We start from the raw sequence: 19,449 nt of genomic DNA on the forward strand, positions 1-19,449 counted from the left end.
AAAATTATGCAACAGGGAAATTAATCTTGTATTGAAAAACTAGGCAATGAATCAAACAAATCTTTTGGTAACTTGCAGAAGAGACTCTCATAACCTTGTGGAATTACAGAATGCTTTGGGAGAGTATGCAAACTTCTAAAGTGTCTGCTATTATGCTTCTCCTGCCCTGTCTGACAGGTCAATGAAATATGGTTTCTTTGCAGATTCATTAATGGTTTGAGCCAAGATGTCAACCTCACCATCAATAGCAAAAGGTTCATTGTTGTTCAGAAAAATTACAGTGCTTCTGAGTACTCTCTGCTGGAGAGGGACACGTAAGTCTGCCTTCCTGAGCTGCAGGTCCTTGTTGAGGCATTTCCTTGGGAGCAAAGAGACTTTTCTCACCCTAATAGCAAAACCTGCATTGCTATTGTCCTGGCATGTGGTTGTGGGGGCAGATGTTTGTGAAAACAGAATTATCAGCTGAGTGCAGAGCAGGTGCTGCAGGCCACTCGTGTGTGTGCAGAAGTTTTTATTCACATTATGTGGGGGAACAGAGGGAAGAGACTGGGCATCCTGTGCATCTGTCAGTGGAGTAAGGTGGGACATGGTAAAGTCTCCTCAGCCATTTAGTGCCTGCTTTATTTTGTTATCCTCTCAGGCCCAAGCTCCTGGTGTTAGGGTGCTCTCAGGGAAAGGCCAATTCATATTCCATGCTACAGAGTGTTAGTGTGTGGGTTGGTAACACCAAGTAGCATTACATGGCTTTGCAGGCTGGGCTTGTTAGACAGGGGCTCCATATGGCCTTGGTTTGGCAGCACTGGAGTTGGCTCTTGTAGGGTATTCCTGGCATTTTCAATGTTTCAAAACAAGCTTCATGGCTTTTCTCTGCATCAGCTCCATCCAAAATATTTATTGCTGCAATTTAGTAGGACACAGCAGCCATTGTGGCAATGCTGCTGAGCCTCTGTGCCATCTCACATGTCCAAAATCAGAAGAACAAATATGAAGGCTAATTTGCTCTATTGAAAGGAAACAAAATTGCTTCTGGTCCACATCTCTGAGTTCCTGTTGACTACTTGTCTGACCTACATTTCCTGAAGAAATGCAGCAAAATTTGGGAGGGAAATAAATCTGAGGGGGGGGGGGGGTGTGTAAATTACATCAGCACTAAGAATAAGCAGAAACCATTAAAAAATGTTAGCAATGGCCTGGGTCACTAGGTGAATTCCAGTCAGTGTCTAAGTGCTTTTGGAAGGATAATATAGCAAGAACTCCAGTGATTTCTGGTGTAAATACTACTGCATCTTTACATATTGCATCCTCCCTGCTCCATTTCAGGGGCATGTTTGATAGGTCTGCTCTGTGTTTTGTTTGTGAAACTAACTGGGCAATACTGTCCTTTATCCTTTTATCTAGGTATAACAATGGAAAATGCATAACTGAAACAGGAGAGTTCCCCCTGGAGCTGGGGCTGCTTGACTTTGGTGCCTCATACACCATTGTGATAACTAATGTAAGTGTTCCTGTGATGGTAACACACTCCTGTTCTGTTTTCTGGTAGAGTTTTTGCTCCTGTGTTGTTGGGTCTCACTTGCTTTGTCCTCTCTCTGATCCCTGGGCAGTAGCTATCTGAAGGCAGTCCATTATGAAAGGGATAGTAAAAAGTTTTGGTACCTACATGAGCAAGGTGGGTGTGTATTTGTTCCACCTCACACTATGATCATGTCAGGTTGCATGGGTTAAAAATAATAAAGATACTTTCCTTGATAGAAATCCTCCATAGAAAATCATGTGATCTGTGGTTTGTGCTGGTCTCATGCCATCCTTGAGCACTTAACATTGACCCAGAGCACTGCAAAGAGCTATTACCATCTGCCAAGAGCTGACTCTGCTTGTGGTTTTTAAAATACTGTACCTGGTGGTGCCTCACACCCAAAAAAATGCAGAAACAGTCTGCTCTATCCTCACATTTAGCTTACTGAACTAAAGACTGATCTTCCAAGATTTTGTAGATTATGCATAGGGGGAAGAGGGACAAAGCCTTGAGGGAGGAGGTTAGTGAGGTTGTACATCTGTTGCCTCCTCTCACTGTCTGTACAGCTAATTTGGAGCCTAGTGTAAAGTCAAAGCACAGTTTTCTGAACAGCCTAGCCCTGATGGGGTTTGAGCACCACTGAGAGAGTGGATTCCTTTCCCTGCCTGCCAACCTCTCAGACACACTGCTTCAACCCTGGTCCAACTGGCTGGAGCCGCGGAGATGAACGTGATCAGCTTCGTTCCCATTTTAACCTTTCCACCACAAAGGCACACAGACAAACTGGGTCTGACAGGACACACAGCTAAGCTGCCCTCTGAGACTGTGGCTGCTGTGCTGTGATGAGCAGAGCAAAGTGTTGTCAGCTACTCCCTGGCAGCAGCATCTCCCTGTTGGGCAATTAATGGGAGCTGTTCATGTCTGCAGAGTCCAAATACGGCGGGGGAAAAATATAGCCAGGAAGCACCTGGCATTTTTTTTTTTTTCCAATTCCAGTAGCTGGAGTGGGATGTACAGCCCTGGAGGGTACAAGCAGATGCTGCCATCTGTGAGTGCAGAGATTTATGTACATAAAACACACACGCTTGAAGTGATGTTGGCCAGACCCCTCTTCCATGGCTGCAAGCCTCTTTCACCAGATGAGAAACCAGATAGAGAAGCTGCATTAAAAATATAACACTAAGAAAATTGCCCCAGAGCCTCTGGTAACCAGGCCAGCTGAGGTAGATGTGTCCCAGGTCACTGTGCCAAAGATTCCAGTTTGTGGTCCCATCTGCATAAGTCCCTGCTATAGCCCTGGCTGCTCAGTGGCTCTGTGCCTCAGCCCTTCTGAACCCTGTGCTAGTAGTTTAATATTTTTCACCCTCTGTTTTTTTTTCTCTCTCTCTGTGGTTTCTGCCTTCTGTAGAGAGTTAGTTTGCTTGAGGCCAAGATCACTTTTAATTATTGCAGTGATTTGTACTGAGCCCTGCTCCTCTGCCAGGAGTGCCATATAGAAGAACCAAGAATACAATATATTAGTCTGCTAATGTAGCTGAACTGTGAAACTTAAATCATAGGGATGCTGCCTTCTACCCAGCCTTCCTCAGTGTGCAGCTACAGCATGGTGCTTGTGACATTTCTTTATGGGCTAAAGAGCAATGCACAGCTCTCCTCTCACCCCTTTTAGCCTGCTGAAATACAGTCTCTTGATTTGCCTCCCTGGCAATGATTGGTGATTAAGAACATCTCGTAAACATCCCTTGTATTTTCCCTAGTACTCTCCTTAAACACAGGGCTTTCTGCCTGAAGTCATTTCAATCTAGTGTTTTGCTGGCTTCTAGTCAAATCTCACTCAGCTCTGAGCCTCTGTGCATCACAGGCAGTATCAATTACACCTGGGAAAACAAACAAAAATAATTAGAAATACAGCTACCATAACTATCTGAATAGATCTAATATGGAGCAGTCTTTGCTACTCTTGGCATTCCTGAGCTGAATTTGTTTGGATGTCAATGATGTCATAGGGAAATTGTACAGTGCTGATAAAATAAGAGCAGTGACCACATAGATGCACTTACCCTTTCATCCTTTTTTCACCTTGGGGACAGCAGCAGGTCACAGGCTCTGCACAGGAACCTCACAGGCTTTTCCCAGCCCCACTACAGAATATAACTTGTTGGCTTGCAATAAGTCAGGGAATTCCTGTGGTACCTGAATGAGCTGGAATGCTTCCATCCTGCTCTCTCTGCCCCGTGCAGCAAGAGTCACTCTATTCCCAGCAGGCTTGGAAATGGCAGGGATGAGAGCCATAGTTTGCTTCAAAGGCAGAGCTTTTTCTCCACCTTTGCTTAAAACTTCGTTTTGGTAAATTTGCTGTTGTTGTCCAGGCTAACAAAGATCTGATCTTTCAGCAGCTAATCAATGTGCCTCTATTTTCCTGTAGATTTCTGGAGGTGCTGTTGAGATGTGGAAGTCAGAAGACATCAAAGCCAACAATGTCCATATGGCCTGGCAGTTACCACAATATTTATTGATATCTGCTGGGGAGGTGATGTTCTCCATTACAGGTCTGGCCTTCTCCTATTCTCAGGTACTCCACTTAAAGATAAGGGCCTTCAATTAGACTTCAAGATTTATTTCTGCATCTGTCCTTGACTTGTCATACCTCCTTTGACATGACTCTTAATAACAATGTTACCTATCCTTCAGCTGAAAGTGGGATTATAACACACTTTGCTGGGTGCCCTCAAGTTAAATTAATTCATATTCTGAAGATATCTGTTCTCAGTGATACTTGGAAATATCCTTTTCTGGTAAACCTGAGAACACAGGACAGAACTGGATAGTTAACAGGAGAACTCTGAATATTTTAATATCAGGGTTTTCTCCTAGTGAAGTATTTTGTGCTAAGTATTTTTCAGTGATATAAAGGCAAAGGTATCTCAAGGGCTACAGGGTGGCACGGGGGCTCGGCGCCTTCTTTAAATTGAGAGACTGAAGGGGTCTAAACATGCAAGGTTGTAACAAAGGAGCAAGGGGTAATGAACGTGCAAGGCATGATTTGATTGTTGTCTGGGGGGTTTGATGAGAAGAGAGGGCTGAGACATTATGTGGTTGCACAGCTACTGAAGCTACTCAAATTTATCCCTGGGGTAAGGTGCAGATGTTTACTAATGAGGATGATTAATACAGTGGGATGATCTGTAATGGGATGTGAAAAATTTGTCCTCAGCAGGAAATTTAACATCAAGATCCAGTCTCTTTTCCAAAGGTGTACAGCCACATGGCTCCCGACCCCAGGCTGCAGGGCTCGTGTGGCTCCTTGGACGTCCTGGTGATGCAGGTTGGGGATGACCCAGGTCCAGCTCTGCAACAACAGCATCTCCTGCTTCTTCAATGTGTCCTCCTGTCCATGTTTTGAAGCTGTATGCAGCTGTTGAGATTAACCACATATTACCCACTCCACACAGAGGAAATTCCACCATCTCCTCCTAGGCTGAGCCCAGTGACAGACACTGGCAGGACTGCAGAGGGTGAAGCAGGGCCCCAGGGCACAGCAGGATTCCCACTGACCAGGCCCTTCTCCTCTTTTCAGTCTCCAGCCAGCATGAAGTCGGTGCTGCAGGCAGGCTGGCTGCTCACGGTGGCTGTGGGAAATACCTTTGTGCTCATTGTTGCTGAGGCTGCACCAATGGCACAGGTATGGTTTGGCTCTGGAAACAGAGCCCATGCTTTGCAACAGCCTTCTGGTGCTCCTGGATGGCCATGTCCTGGGGCACAGCTTCTCTGCCCAGCCCTGAAATGTCAGGCTTACAGGGGGAGGTCATGCTGCAGAGGCAGTTTAATTTTAATTTAGGCTGTGGATCTTCTGGGGTGATGCCATGAAGATGTGAACTGGGGCTTTTTTTCTGGCCAGCATGAATCTGCCTCTCCCAAAAGAATCTTGTAGGCAAAAAGTCCAGGTAGATATGTTCCAGTCAGATTTGGAAGAGAAGGTTTTATGAAACCAACTCAATCTGTTTTGTTTCAAAAGGTATCATGTATTTGTAATCACATTATGTGTACAAGCATTTACCAGAGAGCAGGATGAGAAAGTTTCTATCTTGTGAGCCATTTTGGAAGCTAAAAAATAATTTTCACCCAGCTCTTTAAAAAGCACCTGAAAGTGTAGAGATATCCTCCAGACTGAGAGTCTGGGGTCTCCTGACCTGCTGTTCTTTTTTCTTTCCTAGTGGGCTGAATTTGTCTTGTTCACTGTTCTCCTCTTTGCTGTGTGCATTATTTTCTCCATCATGGGATATTTCTATGTCAGTGTGGATCCAGAGGACCTAGAAGAAAAGGAAGAGAAGAGAGAGACCTCAAGCAGAGGAAACATGATTGGTCTTGTTACTAAGAAAACAAAGCTCTAACACATCATGGGTTGGGATTTTTTTTTTTATTTCTAACTCAGTTATGAGAGGGTAAAAGAAGGGTGGGGACAGTGTTACTTTATTTTAGAGCATTGCAGTCTTTATTACTCAAAATGTAGCCACCTTATAAATGAGACCAAATAGCCCTCTGTAAAAACAATGGGGGTCCTGAAATCAGAGCAAAACTCCCTGGGAAAGCTCCTCAGGTGTTAAAAGCCCTTATTAGTAATTACAGTGTAATTTAAAACCTGCCCATCTTTTAAACCATGGAATGTTTCCTATGATTTTGCCTTAAACATATATTTAGGGCAGCAGGGAGGAAGGGTGGAAGAAATGCCATATGACACAAAAATCTGGAAATGCTATGAGAGAAGAAAGAGGAAAAGCTAGTGTAGAAATTAGGGAAGAATAGATGTTAGTGACAGAAGGATTTTTAATGCTGTTATCAAGGACTGTAAGGGTTACACACAGTCCCAAAGGATTTCATCATGTAACTCTCCTTATGAGTATTTCATCCCATTATTGCATGTTATGAATGGTTCTGATTTATGATTTTCACCTTCAGGCTCAGAAGTAATAACAGGGAATTAAATTCTGCAGGCTAAAATATTCCCAAAACACTGCTGACAAAGACAGGCATACTACCACCTCTCCAATACCCATTTTTTTCCCTTAGAAGTTTTTAGCAACTGATGGTAATCTTTGATTAGACATGATTAGAGAATTGGTTTATGCTTCCTTATTTCAGAATTCCAGACAGTTATTTGCCATGTTCCTATACATTAAGCCTTTATTGGGCATTTCCTTTTACTGCACCTGTCACTGCAAGTTAGGATATGGCTGATTTCTTATCTCATGCCTCAGTTATTCCCCACTGGGAGACAAGTTGCAGTAGTTTCTATAAAATTCCAGGCATCCTGCAGTGAGTTATTTACAAGGATGCACTTTATCACTTTTTCAGTCTACAGAAGGAGACATGGCATATGAGATCTTTCTTTTTCCTCCTTGTTTTTTTGTCTCTACCAAACTTTGGATATAGCAATTTTATTGGAATTGTGATATAATTGTCTGATTTCCCTCAACTGTGTGAAACTGTGATTTCATGTTCTGCATAGGAGTAATTCAACCACTGCTGATCTAGTAAAACTCCTAAGAGAGTCCCTGCCTTCCTCTGTCACTTCAAGGCCACAGCTGTAACAGGTATGGCCTAGTTTAAAACAAGGCTGTCAATAGGATCTTCAGGTTCACAGAGAACAGATTTTAAATTATGCTTTCCTCTTCCATCTTGGCATTGGCCATAGATGGTTGCTGATATCTGGATTCAGGAGATCACAAAATACATGTTTAATTCCTGTTCAGGACAGTGCTAGGAAATACACTTAGTTTGACACCTCAGCTCCTCTGATGTGCTGCCTGTGTGTGCGTATCTTAACACTAAGAAAACACAGCTTTTTGGTTTCTAACTAACAGCCTGAGATTGATTCCTCTGCTTCCTGTCCTAAATGGGCATGGACTTTGACCACTAGTGCTGCATAAGCTCCTGCCTGCTGTGAAGAAGCATCTGGGGTTGTGCCAGAGGGGACCACGGTCTCATCAGGTTAATGTGAGAAGGCTGCAGATGTGCATGCAGGAGCACTTGGGGTGGTTCAGTCCATGTGTGCTGGTTTTTCATCACCACACCGAGCAGAGACATTTATTAAGTTGTGGTGGCTGAATCCAGGCAGCTGAACCCTGCAACTCCATAGGGAATGAAGAGCATTGAAAGCCACCTATTAGGTCATCCAACCTGCTTCTCAGAAGCCAAGTGAGGATTATTCTCCTATGTTCTTTCTGGTATTGTTCTCCTGCTGTGATTCTTTGTGTGGGTTCTTTCTCCTCCAAGCATTGTTCTTTTCCTAATCCCATTTTATGACACACTGTGAATCAGCTCAGAGGCTGCTGAATCACTGCTGTGATGCTGTTTGACCAGCTTCCAACTTGAAGCACTAATAGAAAGCATTTCTTCCTCCACCCACTGCAAACAAAATAAAAATCCCCAAACTGAAGGAATTGCCAGGCTCCAGTAACACTGAACAAACACAATTTAGAATTATTGGAGCATTTAATTTTTTATAAGCCTTGAATTTGGAAGTATGTTGTGGTTTGAGGGCATATGTGGTGAAGAGACAAATGAAAATTATTGAAGCACTTTCCTTGGGAAGCACTTGGTAAGCAGTTCAAAGTTGCATGAGGAAAAACAAGGTACCCAGATCTCTAAGACTACATATGCTTAAGAACCTCTTGATTTTTTTGTTTTATTTCCTTATTGGCAACACTACCAGAAGCTGTCACAGACTCTGAGCTTAATTTAAAGGAATCATTCCAGACTCATAAAAGATACATTTAGGATGTCATCTGTATCTGCTTTTTAGTCTCCTGTTGCCAAATTGCCTCTTTCCAAGCATCTCCATGTTCCAAACCATCACCATAATGCTGGGGGAAGGAAAAATTGCAATTCACAGTTGGGAAGATTATGAACAGGAAGGCAATGCTATAAATAAAGTGTGAACATGAGGCTGGGGGCTGCTCCTGCAGCCCCTCCCAGGAATTGCTCAGGGGACTATAAGGCTCTGTTCACATTTCTCTCAGAGATGAACCAGTTACTTCTTCCTACCTGCTCATCATCACCTATTGGAAGGTTTTCCCTTCTCTGATCTTCCTGCTTGGTTGCTGATATGATCCTTCCCCACTGCTTCAGCTGCTGTCGTGGCTTTGCTAAATTGGACCCATTTATTTGGAATGCACCAGGAGTTGGGAGGGATTTCCACTGGCATGCTCACAACCAGCCAGGAGCAGGCTGGGGACTGTAACAATGAGCTGCCCCTTCTGTAGCTAGAGAAGGTGGAAAAATAGCACATTCAGCACAGCACTTCTCCAGTTTTAGAGCCACAACTCCATCCTTGGAGGCCTTGCATCAGCTTCAAATGGACTCAAGACTGGATCAAAGGTCTGGGATTTGATTGCATGGAGTAATGAGGTTTTTCTTCCATATGGTCACCTCAGAGATGGGCCATGCCCAGCTCTTCATACCCAATTTTAGAAAAATATTCTTTATTTCTCACAATTATTTGCTTTAGGATCACAGTGAGGATCCAAAGTAGTGATAGTATATGTAAAGCTATATGAACCTCTATAGAGAACAGTCTGCTATCTGTCCAGCTTTACCTGTCACTGAAGACTTTCAGCTATTGGTGAAGATTTCCCTGGCATAGATTAGGGAAAGCTCACACCAACTGTCCTACAAGAATTATCCTCTCCAGCTGAGGGACAGGGAAGAGGTGGTGGGGAACTGTAGATGTGTTGCTGCACAAACCTTAATGGAAATTGCAGGGGTTTGGCTTTGCCCTGCAAGGATTTGTGTTTATCATTTTTCTGAAGGGTGCTTTCTGAGAAAGATTTTTTTTTTTTTTTTGTCCAGAAAATTTTGCTTCATTTGCACTGGCCGTTTTTCCTCTTAGCAGGTTGTAAGTGTGACCAATGTTATTTCCAGTTTACCTGAGATAAGCATAAAAATGAGATTTCAAACTCAGCAAAACAACATCTTGGCTGTTGGTTCCTTAAATCTGCCTCTTCTTTCTGAGGCAGTCAGATGCCTTCAGATAGCAAGCTTCTCTGTCCAGCTCAAGGGGCTTGCAACTCTCTTTTCTTCCATCTTCCTTTCACCACAATCCCAGAATTCCAGAAGATGAGCCTTGGCAGGGCTGCATGGGACTGGCTTGGGTGCAGCTGGTGTGTGCTGTCACCAATGACTGGTTCTTCTCTGCATGCCCAAATGGGGCCTGGCAATGTAGACTGAGGCAGGGCTGGCCCTGGTGGAAATTGTGGTTTACTGAGCAGTGACCTGGATGTTAGTTTTATTGTGAAAGTGAAATGTAAACGAGTGAAAGGAAAAGTTTTCATTTTACTTGGCTTTGGCCTGAGGCAAGAAAACTGCAGACTGATGGGCAGGGAGGGAACAAAGGGCTGTTTGGTCAAGATCTGCCCAATTCCTCAATGAACAGCTGAAGTTACATTGAATTAATTGCAGAGAATATGAGAGAAGAGGAAATCTCAGATGATTAAAGAGTGGATGACTTCAGGTCTTTTAGAAGAGCACTCTCCTAGCTGTTGGTGAAGGGCCATTGTGGGAGATGGTCACAAATGGTTTGAAAACGGGTTTGGCATTCCAGAGTGCTGCAAAAACCAGCATGGACCAGCACTGGTGGGTCTGCACTGGCCAGAGGAGGAGGTGGCTGTTTCCTGGCAATGTCCCCACCATCCGTGGGAGGCACCACCTTGGCTTAACCACTGGGACAGAACAAAAGTCTGAATGGTATTACAGATGTGATTAGCACAGGAGGAAGAGCTATAATTAGGGGTGGTTAGCAAATTTTAGCCAGGGTCATACACAGAAGGATAATCTCCTTTTTTCTCTGCATTGAATTTCTTTGCTGAGCTACAAGAACCACTTTCTAGCACAAGCTGCTTAAACCTGGGACATCAACTCCGTAGCAAATAGCACAGCTGCTGAATTTTGGATGGTACCAGACTCTGCATTTCATTATCACTACATTTGTTATTGTGATACAATTATAAAACAGCATTTAAGAGATGTGTCTGGTCCCAGATGTTGACAGATCTGGCCAGGGTTTTGCATGTTGATAGCTGGATTCACTAGCTGTTGATAGCTAGTCTTTCATGTTAATGCATGTGGTAAACCTCTCATGTACAAGTAGGCGTTGGGTCTTTAGAATTCTCCAGCAATTTAGAAAAAAAGCCCTGAAGTTCCACGTGAGGCTGGCTAAACATGAACTGTGGCATTGCTCCCTTGAGGGAGCTTCCCATGTGCTTTGTAAAGCAGAGACTCTCATTCATCTCCTGCAAAGTGCTCCCCAGAGACACAAAAATGGGGGACACAAACATTTTGCCTTGAGAAGGGCTCATGTTACTAATGGAAATGGCATGAAAGAAAATAATTGCTTTGCTTAAAATCCCTCCTTCCTCACCATCTCAGGTGGACAACAAGGAAGGAAACTGTTCCTTATTGAGCTTTGTATCAAGGAGCTGCTGCTTCTTCTCAAAATCTTTTTGTGCTGTGTTTTGCCAGCAGATCAGCATTAACCTGGCTCTAGCACCTGTAGATCAGAAGACTGTCAGGATGCAGAGCAGCCACACAGCAGGCTCCCACAGTCAGCTGATCAACTCTGATCTCTTCATTTTTAATAAATAGTTGTAGCAGTTATCCTGCAGGGCTCAGTCAGCCAGAATTGCTCTAAATTTAGGCCACAACTAAGGACCTGAGAGAACTGTAATCAACAAGATAAATAGCTAAAGTCTCAAAAACCTGCTAAAACACTTAATGCTTAATTGAAATTTTAATATGCTTACAGAAAGTAAAAATGTAAACCTGAATTTAGCAATTCAGTCAGAGCAATGAGGAGCTGTAGCTGGAATCCACCAATGTGACAACTGGCAACCAAGAGGAAGATACACAAATCCAGCAAACATCCCTCTTTAGATTATTTTTTGCCATTGCTTACGTTGTTCAGTCTGCTTGGCCTGTCCTGTTTGATCTACCCATGTGTGTATGGAAAAGAAGCTGAATTGACTTGCCATGTACCCTTTCCAAGCTGCAGCTTGGTTCTCCTCGTATTGCAGACTCCCAAATTAGCTCCAAACAACTCCCTTTGCTAGCAGTCAGCCCCTTCAGTCCCACATGCTGATCTTTCCTCCCCACAAGTCACTTCTCACTGATTCTCCTGCTGACTCCCAGAACTGTGTCTGGGCAGAGACCATGCAGAGCCAAATGTCTGGGTGGTAGCAGCAGCTGCCCTGGCTGCTTTGGCTCTGGCTTTTTGTCACAGCTTTGTGTGCCCTGACACATCTTCTGTAGGCAAATCAGTTCAGAGCACAGGGGTTATCCAGCATCTCCCTCCCACCTATCCTGTGCCTGCTTAGCTGCCCACAGTCAGCCCTGGAGCTGTGCCAAGTCAAGCCACAGGGATTTCTGGACCTACATGCTGCTGTCACCAGCCCTGGAGCATCCATTATGCTGCCTGTGGTCCCAGCCTATTTACACATTATTTGTGGCCCTGCCCTGCCAGCCAGTTTGAGTCTCTCTCTTGGTGAGAGAAAGCCACACAGACTGTCTCCATCTCAGCAGAGTGTGTGCACAGTGGGCTGCCTCTGCAACCACAGACCTCCCATCAGCATGGAAACAGCAGCTGGTGGAAAGGGGCAGTCCTCTGTCTCCAGTGCCAGCTGGTGTCAGTGGGGCTGGCTCTGTGACCATTCCAGGCTTGGCCTTTGAAAAGTCAGTGTCAGTGTTTTGCTGAGAGCCCTGTGCTATCACTGTGTGTTACCATGTGCTGCCAGGCTTCAGCTTCTGAGTCTTGTGGTCGAGGAGCAGCAAGCTGCATCCTGGCAGGGCACTTTCTGCTCCTTCTTGGTCTACTTGTCCATCCCAAATGACCAGGTCTTGGGTAATAACTGGCATCTCCCAGACCTTGCTGTGTTTATGTACCACTCACAAATGAAGTTTCTTCAAATGGAAGTGAATTTGCTTGGAGCTCTGACTCTACCCAAGTCTGCTTGGAGCTGCTGGGAGCCTTTGTTCAGGCTCTTTCTCCATTTAACCTGTGCATCAAAACACTTTCCAAGCAGCCTTCATGCTGTCCTCACCAAAGAAAGACATCTCTCAAAGGTGCTGTACCAATATGGATTTTTCCTGCCCAAGTTAGAGGTGAAACAGGCCAGCAAGAATCCATCAGGCAGCAGGAGCTGCTGTCTTTCCATAAGAAGAACTGCTGTCAGTCACAGTGGCTCCCCACCTGCCAGGCCAGGCACTCCAGCTCCTGCTGTGCCCTGAGCTCAGCAGAGGCCAGTGGATGCTCCAGTGCCTCTCTGGGGGCTGCAGCTCCCAGTGCAGCACTGGCCAGCCCATCTGTGCCAGTTATGGGCTGTCACTGCCAGCTTTGCTTCCTGACACCTTATACAGCCCAAAATCTGCAGAGCAAATAGAAGCAGTTGCCTCTTTCCACAGAGTGTATTCAGTTTGTGTGTTCCTCTCCTTTCTCACCACAGCCATCAGCTGCCCTGTTATTTCAGGGCTGGCTGAGGAGATGTGCAGTCCCCATCCCACCCCTTGGAGCAAGGGGAGGTTTGGAATTTCCCACTCTGCCCACCCACAAGCACCTTTCTGGAAGCTCTCCTCAAATTCAGGTCTTCCACCTCTCCAAAGAGCACCTCCATCATGAGACCAAGGATTTGACATGTTTTTAACAGTCAGTCCTTTTGTGGGGATTAGCCAGCCTGGGTAATGTTTGCATTTTACCCTTTGCTGTCTGCTGGTTGTGGATTTACTTCTGGAGCTAATATCACTGTTTTTCTTTACATTTTCTCCCCAAAGGTTGTCCTGAACCACCTGCATTCTCTGTATAAAATAAATAAATGGCCTTGACTGTTTGCAGGCAAATGTTTTATCCATCTTGTGCCAAAACTTTGATAGTGTTGTGAAGAATCCCTCTGCCCTAATGGTGTCAGCACAGTCCTTTACATCCCTACAGGAGGATTTCTTTGTTCCTCCTTTTGTATGTGCTGCTTGTAACCGAAGGGTTTGTGCTCCATTTCTCACAGCCCTCAGCACTCCTCAAGCTTCTGTAATGCAGGCTCTGAGTTCCCTCTTCCATTTGAGCTGAAAACTATTAAAGGCCATTGAGAGCTTCAGAACCAGCTGGGTTTTGTCTAGTAAAGTTCTTTTTTTCTATTTTTTTTTTCCCACTGTGTTCACATCCATCACTTGCAGCACAGGAGTGAAACACTGCTCCAGTCTTCTCCTGTCAACTCTCTCAGGAGAAGGCTGGGCTTTTAGCTTTTCCATTAAAACCTTATCTGAGATGCCTTTGGTCCTAATGTTCATTGTTCAGCATCCCTTGAAGCCAGGGATTTTGGTTCCTTTCTTTGGGTTTTTGCTTCAGTCTGCTCAGCATTTTTTCAGCTGATGCCACTGTATTACACCTCCTGGGGTCCACTGACCTTTGGGCTGAAAATGAGCAGGGAAGTCATCCCAATGGTTTTAAAAGATGCACCTAGACAGAACCTGCTCAACTCTGAAAGTTTTGAGCTTCTTTTCAGCTTGTTAGGGAAGAGCAGGCACTTTTCCTTGCAAAGGTGTGTTTTTCATGCCTACTGCATCCTGCTCTGCCTGGGAGGGGATGCTGCCAGGTCAGAGCAGCTCCACCATCCACAGTACTTTGTGCCTGCTTTCCTCTGGCTCTGCATTTCCTGGCTTGGATTTCTCTTGGCCTCTCCTTGGTGGGTCTCTCAGCTATGATATTCACTCAGAGGGAGATATTGCCTCCAGCAATTTATTTTACCAGTCTCATGTTGTTACTTGTGGTGACATCAGTCACGGGATTTAGTTTGCCTTTTCAGTCTCCTCTGTTTTTCCAGGTTTCTGCTGTGATTTCTCTTGATTCAGACTGTCAAGCTCTTGCCAAATTTCTCTTCCTTCCTCATGGCTTCCCATTATCAATGCTGTACTTGGAGTCCAAGTGCCCTTCATGCCCCAAATCTGCAAGATAAGTAAACTTAGAAAATCATTAGGGCGGACTTTGACCGCTCCTGTCTCCATCAAAGACTGGGATTAAATTAAGTCCCTTTGATAAACTGAGCTGATGGGCCAATTTGGAGTGCACATGTGGTATTAGGAGCCTCACGGGACTTATGATTAAAAGACATGAGAGAACACAATTATTTAGAGAGCTATCAGGAGATTGCTGTAGCTCACTAGTCACTTCTTTATCAGAACAAAAGAAGAGTCCAATTCTCCAGGGCGACAGGCAGCTCCTGGGAGGTGTCCATGAGTCTCTAATTGCTGCAGGAGGCAGGGTTCCCACTTTGATGTGTGCTATAACTGCAGGAGGTGCTGGGGAGAAACCCATTCAACCATTCCTGTCCCCAGGGCACTTGGTCCAGGAGAGAAACCTTCCACACAGGTGGCTTCTTTATCTCTTTTTACAGTTGCTTGGGTTTTTTGTTTATTTTTTTTTTTTTTTCACCATAAACTGCAGTTGCTTTTGCAGCAAGATAGAGCTCAGCTGGGTTTCTTTGCTGGACTGTGATCAAATCCTGACCAGCACAGGGAGCTCAGTGCAGCCAGGGCTGACTCCCTGCATCAAATCTTCAAGGCTGGGCTGGATCCTGACCCAGCAGGAAAAGTCATGTTAGCTTAGGCTCTGCAGCAAACCCTGGACATGAGAAATGTCTGACTGGACACAAATACAATTTTGCCTGTTCTTTTTTTTTTTTTCTCAGGGTCAGGCTATTGAGTTGGGGCTGGAGGACATATGTAATTGTAGCAAGGCTATTTTTCTCACTTTTTTTTTAAAGGAACATTCATGCTGCATTTTAATTACAACATTTAGAACACGTCCAAATAGCTTGAGCTCAAATTGATCTTGTTTTTCAGCCAGGAAGCTTGTTTTTCATCTATTATTATAATAAATGTGCTATTGATAATAGTTTAGGTGCAATACAGCAAAGCTTTGTGTTATGCATCAGCTCTGGAAGCTCAAAATTTTCTTATTATCCATTACTGACATGACAGTTTACAAATATTTAACAAACAAATTACCAGGTTTTCCTTGTTCCCTCTTAGTTTGTAGTCTCAGTCCTTTTGACAGCTGAATTCAGGATTAATGATGATCTTGTTTAAGACGATTGTTTGCTAGCAAACAGGTTTATTCTCTAAGCCTACAAGTGCAGTAGGAGAGCTAACACTGACACTTTGAATTAAATCTCATCCTCAAAGCAAATTTTTTAGCTTTATTCCATCCAGTTCTCCTAAGAAGAAATTGGATTTGCCTGGTAAAGTGCTTAGACCTGTTAATAATATTTTAGTTTATGTATTCATTTTAAATATAGACACTTAACATGAAGGGCTGGCAAAAGGAGTATTTTTTCTCTGCCAGCTCTGAGCTTGCTGGGTCTGTTCAGGCTGTAAATGGTTTAAAGTCCTTTCTGAGCACAAGCAGGGGAGCAAAGAGACCACCTTGACCCTCCATGGAAAAGAGAGATCCAGAAGGACAAGCTGGAAGTGGCTCTCTGTAAAGCACTGGAGGCAGCACTGGGAAGGTTGTTTCTGCTGTAGATGGCTGCAGGTGAAGCAAGGAAAGAGCTAAACCCCCCTGGGAAAGCCTGATGCATCCCTGGGGAATCAGGGGCATCTTCTGGGAGAAAACACAGCACTGGAATAGAGACTGAAAGAATGTGTGAGGCACCCCTGCAGAGCATGTCCTGGGCACTGGGCCACCCTGCCCTGTGGTTTCTGATCCTGGGCTTTGCATGCACAATACAGGAATTCACTGGTGTGTGGGCCTGGCTTTGGAGATGAGAAGTGAATTTGTTCTCAAGAAAAATCACTCTTTGTTGGCAGAAAATCTGTGAGTTGAGTTCCCCAAGGGCATAGTGTTTGAAAGTCACAGATGATTAAAAGATAACACATTTGAGGATTAGTTTTGTTTTGTGGTGGTTTTGGTTAGTTTTTTTTTTTTTTTTTTTTTTTTTCCTTAGGTTTTGTTGTTGTTGTTGTTTGTTTTGGTTTGTTCTTGTAGAAGGTGTTTGTTTGTTTGCCTTTTGGGTATGACAAAGTGAATGCCACACATAAATTTCTCCACAACTGACCTCGCCACTAATTTTTTTTGTTTAAATGGAAGAAAATCTGAGACTCTCCTTAAAAGAGAAGGCCTCCTACCTGAGTTCTGAAATACAAAATATCACACTAACAAAAATGACTAAAGTTGACAAGCCTGAGTGTAGTTTATCACATCAATCTTAAACAAACATAAGCCAAATCAAATCAGACTTGATGAAATGGAATAAAAACACGCTTGGCTTGAAATAATGTATTAATAGAGAGTATTTCTTATTATATTTTATTTGATAAGCAATAAAACCACAGACTCACAGTGCATACAGTCATTTGCAATGCAAGCACTCATTACTGACTCCCATGGAACCAGTGTGACCAGCATGGAGCAGCAGGGACAGGGACAGGAGGCACAGCTGAGGTTGTCAGCATCTTTGCACAGGGTTTTCAACCCTGGAATAATCCCATAATATGGACATTTTAGCCTGGTATTTAGCCTTCATCTCACTTATTTTTAAGGCTTGCTTAATGCTTTTCCAGTAGATTGATACAGCATCAATCACAGTAATATGCCAGCTATGATGTTCCTGTTAATAACTCCTGAGGAGGTGGGTGGCTCAAGGCCCTGAGCTGAGCACAGGCATTTTCCTTGCAAATGCCAGGGAAGATTCACTGACAACAGCAACTTGCAAAATGTTTGGGGCTGCTGCAAGAAATTGCCCATCATTCCACCCCCAAGCACCTCCCAGTTTGGGAATATATTTGTCACTGGGTCACACCTGCAGCCTTTTTCTGCCCAGTGGTTAAAGCTTTGAGGAGAGTGAAGTGCAGCTACCAGCTGGACACACCAAGGGTAAACTGGCTCCTGCTTTGCTTATGCCAATTGCCATGTATTACAAATCAAGCCACTCACAAGGAACCAAACTATTAAGCTGCTTTCTCATAATCATTAATTATAAAGATACCATCACTCATGTTTTTAAAGTATGAACTGTCCTGTGAGAGCTGATTTATTTTTTTTCAGTTCAGTGAATTTCGATGGTGAGGCTGCAAACACTGTTTCCCACAAGTGATTCCCACAGGGATGTGCTCCTGCAGGACTGAGCTGGTGAAACCCCCTGCTCATGACACAAAGCCAGCACAGTGACCTCGCAGGTACAAATTTACTCTCCCCTCATCCTCCTGGCCACCCTGCACAGTCCCTGGGAAAAGGTCAACCCTGCAGGAGAAGGTCAGGTAAATATTTGATCCCCTGACAGTCAGTTTAAGGAGAAGCTTTCAGGCCAAAAGGATGTCACCCTAAAGACTTTCTCTGGCATACTGAGCACCCCAAAACTTTGCTGGGATCCATCACTGTGAGTACTGATTTCTCTTCTGCTTTGCCATCCCTAATGTGTTTAGGTTCAGAGTGGCAGCACAGTGAGAGGGACTCTTATACCCCTCCCAGGGCAAAGGCAACAGTTCTGGGGAAACTCCATGTTTTTTCAGCCCTCTCCCAATTCCTCCTGCTGGTGTTCAGCCTCCCTTACACACCTCTGCCATTTCCTGCTGCTGGGTAGGGCCAGATGGGTCAGAAGAAGAAAAGCCCTTCAAAGCTGCTCATCCCACCAGGGCCACTTGCTGCCAAGGTTAGTCATGATCTGAAGACTGAGCTTCCAGAAGGATTTGCCACCACAGCACGTGGGACAGCCCTGCCCTGTTTTCACCCATTGCTGCTTTCTGGACAGATGTGTCCCAGCTGCTCAGATGTGTGTGATGGGATCACTGATCGATGCTCCACAGCCATCTGGATCTAGGGAAGAGGTGACAAATCTTCCCCCACACACAACAGACATACCTTCCATGAGATTTTGATGAATGAGATCTTTATTGGCTGCTGGGCTAATTAAATAGAAGTTGCATCAGCTTCTAGCTGACAGGCTTTAATTGCTCCTGAGCAGATTTTGAGAGGACCAGATGAATACAAAAATAGGAGGAAAGACTGTGAATTGGATCCAAGGATGTCTCTGCCTGCATTGTGCTTCAGCTGGAAGTTTGTTCCACCTTTCCCTGAGGAACTGGAACTCCTTCCTGGAAGGGGGCTCCTGTGCTGCAAGAGTGCTGTCAGAAAAGCAAAAATTAACATAAAAAACAAAAAGGAAAAAATAGTGTCCTGGTTTTAAATAAGAATTTCTGAAGTAATATCTTTGCCCCAGTCTCCAGCTTTGGCCTTGAGCAGCTGGTACCCATCCACTCTGTGCTCCTGTTCCCATTTGTCACATGGGACTAACAACACCTGTGAGGGTTGAACTGCCTGGGATGCTCTGACACAATGTGTATTCCTGAGACTGTTATTCCTGTTTTTCCCCCTTCTGTTTCTCTGAAATCCAAAGACAGCAAAAGGTGTGTCAGGCATCTATCAGCCCCTGTAGCCAGGCCCAGCCCTTTGCAGTTCTGCTGAGAGCTTAGGGGAAGGATGCTCCACTCCAGCAACAAAGACTGAGCCTGGCCATTCATTGTTGTAGGTCCTTTGGAGACAAGAGGTGCTGTGTGTGTCCCTCAGTGTGTGCTGGCTGCCAGCAGGGGCTGCAGAGCCCTCTTGGCCCCTTGCTGCCATTTCCCCATGCAGGAGCAGGGTAGGGGGCTGATTTGCATCTCTCCTCCAGGCTCCTGCCTAAACCTCCAAGTGGGGTATGTGCATGGCTCAACAGGAGAGTCACTGTCAGAAAAACTTTCTGGGTACTCAAGGTTCAGATTGGTGCAGGACAGAGACAGGCCTGATACACAGTAGATTAAAAAGTTAACTGAAATTTATGAGCAAGCCCTCAGTGACTTTAGTGGTGTCGTGTTTTTCCCAGTGGACTCTGCAGTTTATATCTGGGCACATCCAGCCTAAG

The 19,449-nt window shown here is 44.6% G+C and overlaps 1 protein-coding gene across 8 annotated transcripts in view; it reads left to right on the top strand.

The window, feature by feature from the left end:
* The window catches only part of SLC15A2 (solute carrier family 15 member 2), an 89,576-nt gene extending 72,777 nt beyond the window's left edge, over positions 1-16,799 (top strand). For 5 of the 8 annotated variants that reach the window (XM_056496951.1, XM_056496949.1, XM_056496947.1 and 2 more), the window contains 5 exons: positions 204-314; positions 1,399-1,495; positions 3,942-4,088; positions 5,094-5,198; positions 5,731-16,799. In XM_056496951.1, coding sequence (XP_056352926.1) covers positions 204-314; positions 1,399-1,495; positions 3,942-4,088; positions 5,094-5,198; positions 5,731-5,907 — 637 coding nt within the window. In that variant the 3' untranslated portion in view covers positions 5,908-16,799. Of the gene's footprint in view, positions 1-203; positions 315-1,398; positions 1,496-3,941; positions 4,089-4,730; positions 5,199-5,730 lie in introns of those variants that run through there. The other 3 variants (XM_056496952.1, XM_056496953.1, XM_056496954.1) reach the window with 3 other exon arrangements.
* The last annotated feature ends 2,650 nt before the right edge of the window (positions 16,800-19,449 follow it).

This window comes from Oenanthe melanoleuca, chromosome 7 (assembly GCF_029582105.1).
Source record: "Oenanthe melanoleuca isolate GR-GAL-2019-014 chromosome 7, OMel1.0, whole genome shotgun sequence".
Classification (NCBI taxonomy): Eukaryota; Metazoa; Chordata; class Aves; order Passeriformes; family Muscicapidae; genus Oenanthe; species Oenanthe melanoleuca.